The 17,342-nt window shown below is 39.9% G+C and overlaps 1 protein-coding gene across 5 annotated transcripts in view; it reads left to right on the top strand.

Annotated features, from left to right (window-relative positions):
• The window catches only part of DOT1L (DOT1 like histone lysine methyltransferase), a 74,321-nt gene that overhangs the window by 38,292 nt on the left and 18,687 nt on the right, over window positions 1-17,342 (top strand). For all 5 annotated transcript variants that reach the window (XR_014319100.1, XM_082779932.1, XM_082779930.1 and 2 more), the window contains exons 9-21: window positions 1,342-1,421; window positions 2,781-2,849; window positions 5,633-5,739; window positions 6,550-6,591; window positions 7,936-8,019; window positions 8,714-8,948; window positions 9,351-9,464; window positions 10,736-10,827; window positions 13,736-13,837; window positions 14,350-14,487; window positions 15,133-15,258; window positions 16,072-16,553; window positions 16,805-16,928. Coding sequence is in view for 4 of the 5 variants with exons in the window: in XM_082779932.1 (XP_082636058.1) it covers window positions 1,342-1,421; window positions 2,781-2,849; window positions 5,633-5,739; window positions 6,550-6,591; window positions 7,936-8,019; window positions 8,714-8,948; window positions 9,351-9,464; window positions 10,736-10,827; window positions 13,736-13,837; window positions 14,350-14,487; window positions 15,133-15,258; window positions 16,072-16,553; window positions 16,805-16,928 (1,795 nt within the window). In the remaining variant the exon portion in view is untranslated. The remainder of the gene's footprint in view (window positions 1-1,341; window positions 1,422-2,780; window positions 2,850-5,632; window positions 5,740-6,549; window positions 6,592-7,935; window positions 8,020-8,713; window positions 8,949-9,350; window positions 9,465-10,735; window positions 10,828-13,735; window positions 13,838-14,349; window positions 14,488-15,132; window positions 15,259-16,071; window positions 16,554-16,804; window positions 16,929-17,342) is intronic.

The raw sequence follows: 17,342 nt of genomic DNA, 5'->3' as shown, positions 1-17,342 counted from the left end.
GAATGAACATTAAGAAATATATCTGGAAAACTTTTTCCCTTCCTTTCCTGAATGTTTTCTAGTCACATTAATATGCTTGGCTGTTCTGCAAGGCCTCTTTTTTGGCATGTGGTGGGAAGGAGGAGGAAGAAACCCCTGTAAGCCTTGACTTGCCAGGCAGGGTTTCCCAAATTTCCAGGAGCAAGGAGTAGCAAGAGATATATATGTACTGGACATACGTATATTTGAATATATACTTTTTTTTTTTATCTGCAGTTTTTAGTAACTTTGGCTGCTGCTCTTAAACTCATTGTCCTTGGTGAGCATGTTTCATGTGTGGAGGCTCTAAGAGGGGAGGGTTTCAAACAGATCTCTTGCAAATAAATCAATTCTTCATGCTGGAACAACGTGGCAGCATGGCCTTCACAGCATATGCATGCAGGGTGCTCATGGCTTCTGGGGGATGCTGAGGACCCTTACCGCAGGCTGGTAGGGAGCAGGTATCAGGGACATTTAGATCAAAGCCAGACTATGTGGCTCTCAAAAATAAGGTGTTTTTTTAATTTTTCTTTTTTCTTTTTGAATCTGTGATGTGTTCTGCTTCTTTCCCAAATGCTGTTTGTATGATTCTACCTATGTTCAGGTGTCTGTGTTTCCATGTGAGTGATGTTTTCAGGAACACACACACACGCACATTGGATTTCTTAACCCAGACACAAAGGTGCAACTCTTCTGTTGGGGCTTAGGGTGAAGTGCTGGGTTTAGGACGGGGAAATTTGTGCTGGGAAATGTAAACCTCCCCTTTGCTTTATGGGAGAATTTAGAGCTAGAAGAGAAGCTGTGATGTTTTAGTGTGATATTTTAAATGCATATGAGTAAGTAATAAGATTAAATGTATTTGTTGTGCTGGAGGATTGTTTTCTATGTGTGGTGAATGTGTTGGTAGTTGTTGTGTTGATGTTTGCTCTCACCATGGGAGAGGAGTGAAAATATTTTGCACATTGTTTCTGTGTTGAAACTTGCTGATGTAATTAATAAGCTTGTGGTGCAAAAGCCAGCTGTATGCTGAGAGGAACTGTCAGAGCAGGCTGCCTTTATGTTTTTTTAAAAATGTAATTATTTGGGCAGTATTTGTGGATGTTGAGGTTTAGGTACTGTTTTGTGTAATGATGCCAGGAGAAAACACTTTGTTAGATGGAAGTAGCTGTATAGTCAGGGACATGCAGTGTGTTTTGGTTTCACAAGTGCCTGTAAATGCTGTAAGTGCCAGTGGCTTATAGCAGGCGGTGAGAGATAGTTGTGCATGTATGCTTGGATGCCATGTGCCTGTTCCTGTTTATTAACTACACCATTGTCTTGCAGTGTTATTTTTGTGAATAATTTTGCCTTTGGTCCTGAGGTGGATCACCAACTGAAGGAGCGATTTGCGAACATGAAGGAAGGTAACAAATCGAACTTCAAACCTTTTTCCCTTGGTTTCCTGCTGCTGTGGGAGCTGGTGGCAGTAACAGCTTAGTTATGGCCATCGGGAGCCAGGTTGGTGGTTTCCTTCTGTGCCGTATGGATGAACGTCTGCACTGTGATGGTGATTTTTTGGGCTTTTTATGTCCTATCTTCATATGAATCACCAATCTGTGTGACTCCCTGAAGGTGGCTCTGCACATGAAGACCTTTTCCAGTGCTCTGTGTGGCAGGAGGAGCGACTGGTCCTTGCTCATCTATTGTGGGGACCAGTAAAGTTCCTGGCTGTGGGGCTCCTGTGTTCAGACACTTGGCACCAGTGGTGGGTAGAGGACACCCAGCCATGGAGACTGCAAAGCCACACAGGCTTGGCTTTGTGCATCCAGTTTCCATAATTGCATACTGAATTCAATTACTGGATTCTCCTATTTAAAATTGTCACACTTAGTACTGGGTATTAACTAATTACTATTAAAATGGGGACACTGTCACTGGTGATGTCTTGTGTGCTTCTTGAGAAGTTGCCTTGCAGGCACCAGTGACCGGGGATGTCCAGTAATGCCACTGCAGCCCTTAATGCCTGAGGTAGTTTAGTGTCTTTTTCTTTTCTCTTAACCACTTGGATGAGTAACAAATGTATTTGGTTATGGCAGAAGTTGCAAAAACAAATATTTCTTAAAAAAATAAAAACGTGGAATGAACGAAGAAGCTGTGGCTTCCCATAGGACAACTTTGTGCGGAAGTAAATAATGTGACTTCTGGGCTCTGATGCAAACCATAAAACCCTGAAACCTAATGTCTTATTTAACTTTAGTGACTTTTAAATTTTTGTTAGTAGTGGCTTGGGAGAAGTGGCAAGGTGGGGAACATTCAAGATCTCTTCACAAAACTTAGAAACCTGAATCTTCTTCCTGGTTCTGTTTCAGCACATGCTCAGTCTGGTACATTTGAATAAAACAAAAACAAAAAACAAAAACAAACAAACAAACAAACAAAAGTGTTCAGTCTTAGGTTTTACAGACCGTAACTGGAATAAGATACCATTGTTCCTAACTGAATATTCTGTAGAGTGCCACTGAGAAATAATGTGTTCCTTTTTTAAAGTGTTTTTAAGATCCATCGCTTCTAAGTGACATGGCTACCTAGCAGGACTATCATACTGACTTCTCTAGATGCTGTCAGTATGAGCTTTAAGTAACATTTTTTTTGGTAATGATACAGTAGTGATAGTTTCAGTAGAGCTGGTCTTTAGGACTCTATATTAAGTTATATTTAAAAACTGGTCATTTTTAAAAAACAGTAGAAACTGACTTTGCTTTTTTTTTTTTTTCTTTTTATAGGTGGGAGAATTGTGTCCTCAAAACCTTTTGCACCTCTAAATTTTAGAATTAACAGTCGAAACTTGAGCGGTAGGAATGCCCTTTTTTATTGTTCACTACAACTATGCCATATTTGTTACCTGCACACGTGGGTTTTTGTTGCTTTTTAAAGAGTTAAGTAAGTAGAAAAATACTGTATATTATCATAGCACATGTGCCAAAGCGAAATGTCTTTTAAGAAGAGCTCTATTTTATGAGGTTCATCCTGATAGCTTTAGGTGTCTCTCACATTGGTGTTTCCCCTCTTCCTGGGCTTTCGTAGTTGTCTTTTATAGCTGAAGAGAAATAAGGTGTTTCAAGGGTGTGATTCATTTCTTCATTAAGTACAAAGAGCTACAGTGACTAGCTTGCATGCAAGTTCCTTGTATCATAGCTGTCTAAATTTGGACAGGTAAATCCCACCAGTTGTGATTTAAAACTCTTAGATGCTGAACTGCTCAACTTTGGAATGCCTCATCCTCTGCTCTGTGAACTGGTCAAACAGACCCATCCCATAAAAGCCCGGTTGCTGTGTCTGTTTTGCTGCCAACAGAGTTTGTTTTTTCTTTCCTTCTGGTCATAGTAGACTTGATATTTGCCAATGCTATCCTCTGCAAGTATGTGAACTGCAATTTAATGAGGTTCTGAGATTACCAACACTCTGTATTGTTGGTTTTGCTTCTGACTTTTTTCAGTTTTTACTGTTGAAAGTTTTGCAAGCAGTAGAATGATCCAAGCCAGGTTTTACGTGCATTTACTGTGTCCAGAGCACAACATTTTCTAGATTTCAAAAACACTTTATTCCCCTCCTTGTACAAACACGGCCAGTAACGTACAGAGTTACAACTCTCAAGTTCTCTTTTCTGGTTTTGGCCTGATGCTTATGGTAAACTGCTTTTCAAGAACAGTAATTTGAAGACTGTCATTAAGACATTTAACTGAAATAGTGCCATTGTGAGTTATTTTTACTGAGCTTGAGTTGTTGTGAATGTCCTGAGCATCGGGCACCCAAAAGTGCCATTTTATTTCTCTTTGATAATCTTTTCTGTGGCATCTGGTTGTTTGGAACCTTACTAACCATTTGATCCTTGCTTGCCAATCTTTTGTAGATATGTACATGAAAATAAAACACAGCTGATGTGTGCTGCTGGAGGTCCTCAAACCTCCAGAGAGCTGAGATCCACCTGCCATTTTGCTAATAAGGCAAAGAGCACCTAAGCGAAGTCTGCTTCCTCTTTTATAGCACACTAGAACTAGATGAAATAGGAGAAGGTACTTTGGTGGTTTCCCTTAGGAGATCTGCCTATGTAAATAATTTTTTTTTCTTTGGCTTATCAAGCCTTTTCTGGCTTCTGACCGTCTTATCTCCCTCTTTTCTAGGTTTGGCAGACTGCAGTTATTAAAAGAGTAGTGAGGAGACTAAGTGGCCAATATACAACACCCTCCCCCCCCCCCCCCCCCCCCCCCGATAAACAGCCTGATTATGACTGTCAGTTGGGCCAGCTCCTTACTCTGTTTCAACCTTCATGAATGCTGAAGTTTTATATACTGTTACTTAATGCTTGATGTGAACATTGATACCAAAATTATATAGAAAGAGCTAATTAAGGTTTGTGTGTGTCAGATTGCTTAGCAAAAGAATAGGTAATAGCTTCTGCTAATAGGAAGCTCTTACAAGGATTCAAGAAAAAAAAAATCTGAAAAGAAATTACCGTTGTCTGTCCCAAACAATGGGGGAAAATAATGAAAATCAGTTTTAGATCCTAATCCCATTCTGTGACTATACTTTATTTGGGAAATACCAATATCAAACGAATTTGCGTGGGCTGCTCTAGGCCTGGGGCTTGTTCCAGTCTTAATGGATTGTTGTAAATGATGCTTCCAGGGAAATGTCATCCACTTAGAGCTTGTGGCATAAAATGTGCATATCCATCACACGCAGAGAAGGTGATTCACTCTGCTGTGCTACCTTCATGCTGCTGCCTTAGAAGGCTTTCTGTAATACTTTAATTCAGCTTGTCTTTTTTTTTTTTTTGTGCCTGAGTATGTCTCATGTTTTCATCTGATATATGAATAATTAAATAAATTTAAATATATAGTGGAAATGATAACCCTTTTGAAAGGAGTCAACCTTTTTTATCAATATACCAATTTTGTCTTAGTTGTATCACCTGGAAAAAGAAATAGAAATGTGGGAAGAGTTGGACAAACAAAAGCAAGTATTAAAATGTGGTTAAAATAGCAACTGATGTTGCTGAATCCTAAACCTTGCTTTTTGACTCCTCTGGGTAATTATTTTCCCTTTAATTAGAAATGTGCCATAATTTCTTGTACAGTCATGCCACTTTAGTGTTCAGTGGTTATGGAAATACTTAGGCACATCCCATACCTATTAATTCTAGGGAACAAAACAAATACAGGCAAGAAAGCAAATTTAAAACATATTTGTCTTCAATCCAAATTTAGTGCAGTTACAGTTTACATGGGTTGGATCTAACAAGATTCTGAACTGGTCCTATCTAATTAAATCCTGCCTGTTATAACAGATGAAAATAGACACGGGAATGTCGCGTTTTTTAAGAAGTTGCACTAGCGCATCGTTTTTACTCTAGAATGGCTATTCCTGAGCAAATAAAAATTAGATCAACAAGAGAACAAGGAACTGCTTTTTAAACTCACTGCAGCACTTTCTTTTAGGCCATTGCTTTCTGTATGTGAAGCTTAGAGTTTTGTTGTGAGCATGCTTTTACCATTGCATGGCTACTTTCAGCTGGATAGAACTAAGTGGCAAACAGAGCAAGCTCAGGCTCCCTAACTTGACTTTCTTCCTTTAGATATTGGCACTATAATGAGAGTTGTGGAGCTATCACCACTGAAAGGGTCTGTGTCATGGACCGGGAAACCAGTTTCTTACTACCTGCATACTATTGACCGAACCATAGTGAGTATAACTACTGACCAGTTGATCTCTGGCTGCTTCACCTGCTCTGGAATCAGCAAGGAAACTTCAGGCAGTCCTATGGCAGTCTGTTAATTACTTGAAGGTGTATAAATTTACAAGTATAATTCTTTCTCGTGTTCCAGGATAGCAGCTGTGCGTAGTGGTGGTCTTGCACTATAGCTTACACATTAAGCGAAGACTCTGGGGGTCTTTAACTCATCATTTTCCTTTGTGGTGTACAGACTGCCATAGTAATAATGCTCAGTTTTAATTGATCTTTCAGTTGATGTAGAACCAACCAAAGCTCAGTAACAATGCTGATGCATTCGCTGTTTGTTTTTATCTTTTCAGTTATAGAAAGCAAAACCAACCCTATAGAAACAAACTTTTGTGGAAAAATACTTTATTCCTATGCTGAGTTTTTTGTGTGCAATACGATACAGTATTTTTTTTCAGTCTGCTTTAGTTCAATAGTGCTTTTGTTAAAGAATATACTAGAGTGCTGATAAATATTTTAGTGGAGTACAGGAGTGAAGTAGCTTCATTGAAAATAGCCTTCTGCTGAGTGGAGATACATTACACAAAGCTTTAAACCAAGAGTAGGCTGTGGTGCAGACGATAAAACCTTGTTGAGGCTTGGATTATGTCCTGCCACACAATGTGTTTGTCTCTAAAAAGAATGAATATAAATGGCTTCTTGATGTAGCTTAGCAGAAGAAAAACAGTTAATTTCTGCATTTGTCTTAAATTATTTTATTCTTATGTATTTTTCTGTCGCGACTTACAGAATGACTATCTTTGTATTTGCAGCTTGAAAACTATTTTTCTAGTCTCAAAAATCCAAAACTCAGGGTAAGTTTCAGATATTTTTTGTACAAAATTCAAAATAATGGGGCAGCCAATCTGAGGACCTTAGTCACTTGTTAAATGTATGGAATTGATAGCAAATTGAGTTTTCTTGATACATAAGGAACATGTGCATGGAGCTAATTGAAGCAAAGCATCATATGCCATCAAGCACTAATACAATAATGTTTAAGAGCTTTATAATAGGTAATTAACGGGCCAACCTCATGGTGTTTTTCCCTTGCCTTGGAGACCTTTAAAGAGCTATTTGTTCATTGAAGAACTGAAGTTTAAGAGGGAAAGGGTAATTTGAATCTGTCCCAGTGTTCAACTGCATGAAAATGAAGCTGAAGTGCACTCTGAGCTTCAACTTTTGGGACTTGCTATTTGAGATGTGAAATGCGTTGTCAGTTGCTGCAGTCTGTACTATCACGTGTGGAATTAAAATGCCAGAGGATTTTTAAGACTGGGCTTTATCCATGTGAAATAACTGGTGCTGGTATTCTAAGTAATGGAAAGAAGCAAGGACATGCAATTCAAAACTTTAGGAGAAGATTAGTCTTAAAACTGACCAGTGGTACCTTAAATACAGAATGGCATCCGTGTACTTTTGAACTACCCTGCTTTAAATGGTGAAGCTGTTTAAGTCTGCCATTCATGCAATCTGGTTGATAAATTTCTCAAACTGAAGAGGTGTTGGAGTTGTCCGAATTTTTGTGTAAGTTTAACCTCACGTGGAAGGTACAAGACGGGCTTTTAGTGAGCTGTTTGAAATATCCTGGCCTTAGTGACTAGTAGAAAATTAAGCTTCAAAATTGCTTTTATGCTGTATTCCATGGACTTGGTTAAAGTTGAATTAGATGATGATTAATGGCTTTGCCATTAAAAAACTTATATGACTTGGAAAGTGATACATGAAATATTGGGGGTATAGGTAAAGATATTGTAATATTTAAAATTTGTGTTATTAAAAAAAACCTTGAAACACTAGTGTATGATCTTGGGGGTAGACTTAGGAGGTGGGGCAGAATAAGGGAAGATGTTTGGGCTTAATATCCTTTCCTTTGTGGCCACATGTTTGAAACCCATTATAGTAGGTAATGCAATGCAAAAGGATGACTTGCACTTAACTTCCTTTTCCGACTGACTGTAGCCTGGAGCAGGGTGAGTGTTTTTCCCCAGCTGGTAACAAAGTTGTTTTTCTTTATTTTTTTTTTTTTTAAATTTGGCTTTGTATGATATGAATACTTACACCTAGCTCTCTTAGAAGACTAAGTCAGGAAATGCAGGGATCTGTATTAGTGCAAAATATAAGAACAAATTTTTAAATTGTGTAAAATATTTGTTCAGGAGGAACAAGAGGCAGCTAGACGTCGTCAACAACGAGAAAATAAGAGCAACACAACTACTCCAACGAAGGTTCAAGAAAATAAGGTGACTGTCCAGCATTTTTTGTAGAGTAAATACGTTTTCTCTTGAGCTTTAAATGAATTCATAATCTGTCAGGAAAAGCCTGATTCTGTGGGAAGACTGTTTGTTGCGAGTATATAAACTGGTATTGCTGTTGCTGTGGACAAAAATATGATTGAGTGACACTTGGGAATTGCACCAATAATTCTGGAAAAAAAGTATTGCAAGATGAACAGAAGAGTTGGTTGACCACCCTCGCATTGGCTTGCAGAGCTTTCCCTGAGTCATAAACCCTTGAATGGAATTCAGAGTGTGCTGAGTCTCTTGCAAAGACTTCCTTTCTCCTTCAGTTGCATGGCACTATTAGAGATGCAGCAACTGCTCATGCACAAAAACATAAAGTGTTGAATGTACTTTGACTTTTTAATTAAATTTAGTTGAAGAATATAGTCAATAGAGAAGGTATAATCAGCTTTTCTTAGACAACAGACCTCTTTCTCCGTAATGAGTAGGTTCAGAAGGGAATTAGCACAACTTGGGTGCTGGGGACAGCTCTAATCCCAAGCTAGTCTATTTCATTGTCAAGTTATTTAACCACAATGCATTGGTTTACTTTAATAACTTTGTTTAATAGTTTTATAAGTGCACGCTTAAAGTAAAGGCTGCATATGTAGGTAGAAAAGACTAAAGTGCTTTTGGCTTTTAAAAAATCTCTTAGGATTCTGGTGCTGAAGAAGAAAAAGCTGGGGCAAATTCTGTTAAAAAGCCATCTCCCTCGAAAGCACGGAAGAAAAAGCTAAGTAAAAAAGGAAGGAAAATGGCAGGCAGGAAACGAGGACGTCCCAAGAAAATGAACACTGCAAATACAGAGCGCAAGACTAAGAAGAACCAAACTGCACTAGAACTTCTGCATGCTCAAACTGTTTCACAGACATCTTCATCCTCTCCTCAGGGTGAGTTCAAAGCAGGCGTTAGGAGAAGCCCTTCCCTGCCATGTGAGTACAGATAAGGATCTGAGGCTCTGAATGAAAGCAGGGAGGTCATTCTTGCTTTAGTGCTGGGTTTAGTTTGGTTTTGTGCCATAACTTCTTCCTTACCACCAAAGCAAAATGCTCCTGGAGGGGGGTGGTGTGCCTCTGTGAGGTGATGGTGATTGAAACTGTCTGTAGCTATTTGACCAGGAGCTGGAGCTGTGCTGTGGTTGACAGCTTGTCTTTGTTTGTCTTTGTGGCTCCTCTTCTAAAGATAAGCTGTAGATGCCCGTCCAAACATTTTAAGTAACATGCCTTTGAATAATAAAGCCTTCTGTGCCCTTGCCAGAAACAATGAAAGGTTATCTTTTTGTCTCTCTTCAGATGCATACAAGTCACCTCATAGTCCGTATTACCAACTACCTCCTAAAGTGCAACGGCATTCATCTAACCAGCTACTGGTGACACCTACCCCCCCTGCACTACAAAAGCTGCTAGGTATGGCTGTAATATTGTCACAGTGTTCGTGATGGGGATTTTTCCTTTGACATTTCTAAGCATATGCTAAATTGAATGGCTGTTAATAGACAGCCACTGTGGAAAGCTGCATATTGGGGGCCAACTTGCTGCTGAAGTTGATGTCTTGGTCTGTGTTTTTGATGTTATTTAGCTCTCATTTGGCACAAATGGGAAGAAATGGATTTAGCAGGAATCCAAAATAACTTTAAATGGAAATGGCTAGTCCAGAAATAACTTCATTTTAAATTAAACCATTCTTTTATTCTTAAGCGATACAGTCTTGGACAACAACACTCCATTCTCCCTGTGAAACTTACAGCAAAGTCAAACAGTAATGAGATTGTCAGAGTGTTTTTTTTTTTTGGGGGGGGGTCACAAAGGTGATTTAAAGAAAACCTTGGGTGTTGTTCCCCCTTGATCCTTTCTACTGTAATATTTCCTTCTGTTGTACAGGCCTAAGGCATTTGTGATGTCCTTAACTTCTGCTCTCTTCCTGCACTGTGTTGTGGTTGTGAGTGACTTATTGTAGAGAAAGAGAGAAAAGGAGTGAGTTGGGTGTTTCCTGGGGAGCGGTGAGGGGAATTACACTTGTCTGGAGGAAACTTTGCTGCAACAGTCTGTATAATGTCTGTTGCATGTTCTGGTTGCCTGTGATTGCAGCAGACCAGACTTAGTCATGTGGTTGGCTTCATGATGAAAGGACCCCAGGAGGGCTGGGGAGAAAGAAGGTGTTGCATAATAGGAGTAAAAGGAGTGTGAGGGTGAGGAGCAAGTAATCCCTGGAGAGAGAATGAATGTGGGCATGAGCTTGTCATCTCTGTGGGGGCAGGAGGAATACAGCAAGCCCCGTCTAAGGATGCTGGGAGAATGAGTGCTGTGAGCTCAGTGCCCCTTTCGGCTGTTACAGCTAGTCTTGTATTGCTTTTACTGACAGTGCATTAAAAACTGTTCAACTCCTCTTTCATTGTGCAAGCGCAGCATTAGCACCCGTCATCTTCCTCATTTTAGAATGCAGCGTCATGACTTTCACTGGATTACCTATTAAAGATAGCTAATGGATCCAAGAGTTCGGCTTGCACCAGAAGACTTTTTCAGCATGCTTTAAATTGATCCTTAATGGCTTGGTTTGCCTGAGAATCCAAACAAAAAGGAAGTGAGAGCAAGGGTGGGAGGTCAAGGGAGCAAGCAGTCTTTTGGAGCATTGCACTTTCTCTCACTTGAAATATATCATCTCCTTGTTTCTTTTGCAGACTCTTTTAAGATCCAGTACATGCAGTTCATGGCATACATGAAAACTCCTCAGTATAAAGCAAGTCTGCAACAGTTACTGGAGCAGGAAAAGGTAGGTGTCTTTTGTCGTTTCTAAACAAAATTGCCAGCCAACCAGATACCTTAGTTGTGGGGGGAAAAAAGGTGGAGATTGGAATTGTGTGCACTTGAACACCGGTACTGCACCAGGCCAATTATAGAGACTCTACCAAAGTAATAATTAGACTGAATGATTGTATGTGGGGATTTTATTGCTAACTTGGTCAGTCTTGACATGCTTGAATTTCCTATCTGCAGACTGGGAAAATGTACCATCTCTCTTCCCTATGGTGCCCCCCAACCTGAGAGGGCTCACTTCAGTGTTTCTGTTTCTTCTATTTTGACGTGAAGCTGTGTGCATAAATGCAGGAAGCTGGTGTCTTGAACCCTCTCCTTTTCTCCTACTTGGGATTGGCAGCTGCTTTTCTTCTCTAAATGTCTCATGGGTCACAGGAGAAAGAGGTGGTGGTCAACTTTTCCAGCAGTATGCACTGCCTGAATACTCCTGCCCTCCCCTTAGATGAGCTTCCCTGCGTAGATGCATCCTGTGATTTGCCAGTAGAACTGCCCCGAGATAATTAAATTGTGCTTAATCTAGCTGAAGGTTGTAGCAGCTCTGTGTAAGGGCTGCTTTAAAAAAAAAAAAAAGGGGGGGGGGGAGGGCAGATGAGGGGGAGAAGAACCACAAACTAATTCTCTGAAGTTAAATTTTCTTGGTTTTGACAGCTTTGTCTTTTCCCACTGTAGGAAAGCCTAAAACAAAATCTGAATACTCTAGCATCAAGATGGTTCATTAGACTTGCAACAGATTGAAGTATGGGATTAAAAAATCTGTTGTATAAATGACTTAAGGGTGCTTCAGTCCATTTATCAGTGTTGATAGTCTTAATACACTAAGATTACATGGGTGGACAAAGTGTAAATTTACAAAAATGTGAGTTGAAGTACACGGAAAGGCAAAGGAAATACTGCAGCTGTGAAGTGTGTGGTGTTTTTCTTTGCTGTGGAGCCATCTCTCCAGCAGAGGGAGGAGATTTACTGCTTAAACACCTTTTCTTCTTGTATTGCCTTACCTCAGTTTTAATTGCTTTATAAATTAGTCCCAATGAAAGAGACTATGCTTGCTACTTATGTGGAGGAACATTTCCCCATAGAGCTCAACTATAACCTTTAATATCTGGTCAATTCCTGCTTTTGGTAGCTCCCATGGAAGATTTCCTTGCCTGTGAGGGCTTTCTGAAAGTGCCAGCATAAAGCTGATTTATTTTGTGGGATTTCCCGTAACGGGAACTCTTTTTTCAGATGAGAGAGCTTAACTTGTGCTACCTCATTCGTTACTAAGAATGGGCTGATGCTGGTGTGCTGTTCATGCAGCCTTTTTTTCTTATGGTTGTTCCCATTTGTTTTCATAGTCAAACAGCACTTTGAAATTCCTTTTTTTTTTTTTTCCCTGAAATAACATTTTTTACTACTGTGTTTGTTGTCAGAAAAGTCGGCATAAATTTGATGTAGCTTCTTGCACAGAAAGTAGAATGAAGAACGATGGTGCACAAATATTGTGCTGTATGCTGGAAGCATAATTTGAGTGTGGAAAAGCAATCACCTCATAGTGGTGTCTGACAGCTGTTTCATACCTTGACATTGAAATGAGAAATTCAGTGTGAAAAGATTTTTTTTTAATGGAGTGTTATACTGAGCAAGGCTAGTTAAACTGCACAAAAGCAGAAGCAGAACTCTTCTGGATGAGGTGCTGTTGTATATGCTATTTAATAACTCCCTCTAATGTGAGGTGTTTTTTAAGTACAATAAAAACGTTTAGATAATACAGTTTTAAAATAAACAAGATGCTGTGAGCTGCTAGTTCACTTGGAGTGCCCTTAGATGGAGCTGTCAGCTCTTCCACTGCTTGTAAAGGATGAATGAAATGGCTGATGTTGAAAGCATAAACCACTTCTTCAGCATCAACTGTGACAGGCAGTTTAGCTTTGCAGTGACTCAACTGTTTTCCCAAGTCATGGGCGTGAATAGCAATATGAGCTGTGTGGCAGGGCCACTGTGTTTTTCACATGTACTGGACCTGCCAGCACTGCAGCTTCACTTCATTAACGGACTGCTTGGAAGATCAAGGCATTTATTTTGCTCTTGTTCTCAACTTTTTCTGGGGTGACAGCTCAGTTTCTTCATGGTTCCTGTTTGATTTCAGCAGAAAAAGTTGGAGAAAAGTGTCATCTCCAGAACTTTTTATTCTCCCTTCACTCATCTTCCAGTTTGGAACTGAAAAAAATGATAGTCCAGTTCTTGCACTTTGCTGCCTGCATGGTGCGTGACCATGAAACAAGTAAGCAAGTATCTAGTTAAGGAATGTAATGGGCAGGAAATGTTCTGCCATTGGAAGGGCTGGGTGGCCTGCCGAAGTAATTTTGGCATTGGAAGAAGTACAAGTGGCTTGGCTTATTTATGACTTTCCTCCCACGTCCCTCACAGTGTATTTTCATTTACTGAGTGCCTTCCATGAGACATGGGTATTGTGTAAGAAAATTCTCAGTCGGGGCTCTGGAGATTCAGGTTCTGTTCCCATTTTAGTAACAGGTATCATACAGATAATCTTTTCCAGTTCCATTTCTGCTCTGTAGGATGTAATTATTACTACTTCTTTACAATGTACTAGGAGGATAAAAATGAATTTAAGACTGTCCAGATTATATCTTACCATATAGCAAAAGAAACTACCCCAAATCTCTTTTCAACCTACTGAGCTTCACCAAAGTGTTCAATACTAATAAAAACAGTGTCATAGAAGTCTGAGAGCTGGATTTTTTCATAGGTTTCTACTCTGAGCTCAGTCACACCCAACTTGCTGTACAAACTAGATGTAAACATCTTAACAAGAGGGATTGTGCTGCAGTTGATGCTAAATATATATTGTCTCTTCCCCCTTCCAGGAGAAGAATGCACAGCTACTGGGGACAGCACAGCAGTTATTCACCCACTGCCAGGCACAGAAAGAGGAAATTAAACGTCTTTTTCAACAGAAACTTGATGAGGTAGCTACCCTGGTCTGCTGGAAGTGTGTGCTTGTTCGTCATCTGCAAGCAAATGCTTTTGATTAAAAATGAGCATGTCTAGAGTAGTCTCAAAGTAGTCTCCTTTTTGCAGTAGATCATGTTAAATCACACAGAATCTTTCAATATTTGATTAGGTTTCATTTTCATTGTTGAAATTGTTGTGTGATACTGTATCCAAGAGAAGGGGGTGACAGATCACAGCACTGTGGTATTTTATTAAAGGATACACCCACAGCTAGTTGAACAAACTCTGCCTTACAAATACAAGTTTGGACTCATAGAAGGAAACATGGTAGCTCTACAGTTGTTCTGGCTGGCAAGAGCAACTTCTGTATCTCTTAATGATGATGAAGTGCTTTGGAGAATGTCGGGGGGCTTTCTGGAAGCTGCAGAAGTTCTGCAGTCTTTCTTTTGAATGTGACAGTTGTCTGGAATTAGTGTGTCAAGACCTTACTGAATGATCTCTTTCCCTTTTACCCTCCATGTTGTAGTTGGGAGTTAAGGCGCTGACATACAATGACCTGATTCAGGCTCAGAAGGAAATCTCTGCTCACAATCAGCAACTGAAAGAACAGACGAAACAGCTGGAGAAGGATAACAGCGAACTCAGGAACCAGAGCTTACAGCTGGTGCGTACAATGCTTGTATTTGAGTAGCATAGTGATGCTCCCATCCGTGTAAGGAGGACAGATCATGAGCTGAGGGCTGCCCCCGTCTCTAGGTATCTTAATGAATAATAATAATTAAAAAACAAAAAAACAACACTCCAGCTGCTATAGCTTCTCTGAAACTGAGAAGAATTTCTGGAAAAGAATGCAGGTGGTACTTCTTGGAAACCTTTTTTTAATCATAACCAGATGCTGAGGTAGCAGTTTGCTGGCCTCATCTGTGTCCCTTAAACAGCTGCACAGCTGTATGTGGGCTTGTCACTTTATCTGGATCTCTGGCAAAAAAAAGTGTGTACAGCACTTGCTTTGTAGTACCCATAACTTCTGTTTTTAATCTCAGTAACTCAAACTGTAAAGTTAGGCAAGGGAATGGAAGTTGTTAGTGAGGCTGGGTGCTAACAGTATATTAAGAAGGAACCAGGCCACCTCCTCCCCCATTAGACAGGGACTACAGGACCCTTTTGTGGTGGTATTTTGCTTAAGCTGAGAGGATAAGAAGTTGCTTGCAGATATCCAGATGAAAGGTGCATGCCTTTCACTGTGTACCTTGAGTGGTGTGAAAAGTTGAAAGTTGTCTTTTGATCTGTTTATCTCATGTCTTTGCAGCTTAAAGCACGCTGTGAAGAACTTAAGCTGGATTGGTCAACATTGTCACTGGAGAACTTGCTGAAAGAGAAGCAGGCGCTGAAGAATCAGATTTCTGAGAAACAAAAGCACTGTTTGGAACTGCAGGTACAGAGCAAGAAACAACTTTAGAGTCACCAACACAAGGTAGCTCCTGGACAAGGGGCCATTTCAGAGTACTTGACTAAATAGGATACTAAGGGATAAGCTAGGTGTTTTTTTTTTTTTCTGGAGATCAATCTGTTTGTTGGGGGAGGGGAGTGTCTGTTAGTAAGCTTGAAGAATATGAACGTAGATGACTTTTAAGGAAAGCATATTCTATGACCTGATTCCCTGGTAATGCTGTGGAAGAAGGAATCATGATTTATCATTACACATTATTTAAAAAGCATGACTGGCTTTAAAAAAAAAAGTCTTGCTCGTTAACATAATATGTGGCTTCATGGTAATGTCGCCTTTGTGCTCTGAAGTCTCAGTTCAGGAATCAGATCCCACAGAATGACACCACAATGAAAAAGAAATGAAACTTCTGTGACTGAAGAACTTTTCCTTCCTTGTGAAGTTAGTTCTAAAGCTAATCCAGCCTTTTTACTGGATGCCTAGGCAGGGATTGACCTTTTCCATCAATGACTGACAATATTGAGTTACTCCGTATTCTGTATAGACATTGAGGATATTTTACATTTGATTCCAAAATGAAAAAGGTGTTTTCTAAGCATGTGAGCCATTCCTCTTGCCTTCACGTTGTGGTCTCAGACTTGTAATAGCACGTTGAAATTTGTTCCTCAAATTGTGGGTCACTTGTTTTTTATTCCCAGAAATGGGGTCAGTTGTTCTGATAAGCATATCGAGGCAAAACTCCATAATGTAATAGAATTGTTAAGTGTGGTCTTTAATCATTGTCCTCCTCTTCATTTAAAGATCAGCATTGTGGAACTTGAGAAAAGTCAAAGACAGCAGGAGCTAATGCAGCTGAAATCATACACGCCGTCTGATGAGTCATTGTCAGTACAGCTACGCAATAAAAACCATTTGAGCCGTGATCCTGAGGCTGATCACAACAGGTTCCAACTGGAGCTTGAATGCTCTAAATTTCCTATGCCCCCCATCAATGGCATGAGCCCTGAACTGTCCATGAATGGCCATGCTACTCCCTATGAAATCCATAACACTTTTAGCAGGCCGTCCTCGAAGCAGAACACCCCTCAGTACACGACTTCTCACCTGGACCAAGAAATAGTACCTTGTACCCCAAACCACAGCAGCAGACAGAAAGCAGACAAGATGACGAGCTTGTCCTTACCTGATTATACCAGGTTTTCCCCAGCTAAAATAGCACTAAGGAGACACTTGAATCAAGACCATGCAGTCAACGGAAAAGCAACAACTAATGAGATACAGAGGTGAGCATGATCATTTCCTAGGTTGTGAATGGATGGGTTTGTTTATTTTAATAAGTGTTTTATTTGTATTGTGGAAAAATGTTTTTAAAAGTCGAGTTTTAAGTACTTAAAAGTTTTGTCTCAGCAAAACCTGCAGTGCTAGCTGATCAGGTAAATAAAGTGGTATGGTATCTGGAGTTTGGTATGGGAATTCCTGGCAAAACAAAAGTATTTAGATTTGTATTCTAATGATCCTACATCTCTGTTCACAGAGCTGACCACGTCAAAGAGAATGGCCTTACGTATCCAAGCCCTGGTATTTCAAATGGCATAAAGCTGAGTCCTCAGGAAACTCGGCCCTCTTCCCCAGCGGCCTTACCAATTGCAGGCGAGAAGGTAAAAGATTTGCTTTTGCTTGAATTCAGACTTTACACCTTGTAGAACAAAAAGTTGGCCAGACTAGGAGAAGCAGATGTGCTTGGTCAACTTGGCATGGAAAATAATATAAATTACAGTAGGTGTGGTGCAATAAAAAAGAGGAACTGGCTAGAGGAAGAGAGAATAGGGTGCTCGTGAAAGGCATGCTTACCTTTGAGTCACTGGTTTGCATGTGAACTGTGCCAGTAATGCAGTAGGACTTCTTTTTGACCTGGTGTGAGTGTACTTTGACTTGAAAACTAAACTTCTTTTGTATTAAAAAAAAAAAAAAAAAAAAAAATTGTCCACATTGGTTCTGCCATGAATCCTATTGGTGCTCATTTCAGAGCAAGCAGGTGCCCTCCCACAGGAGGTTACCATGGAAAAATTTCT

This window comes from Aythya marila (genome assembly GCF_965140915.1).
Source record: "Aythya marila genome assembly, chromosome: 27".
NCBI lineage: Eukaryota > Metazoa > Chordata > Aves > Anseriformes > Anatidae > Aythya > Aythya marila.
This window is presented reverse-complemented; position numbering and strand designations above follow the sequence as displayed.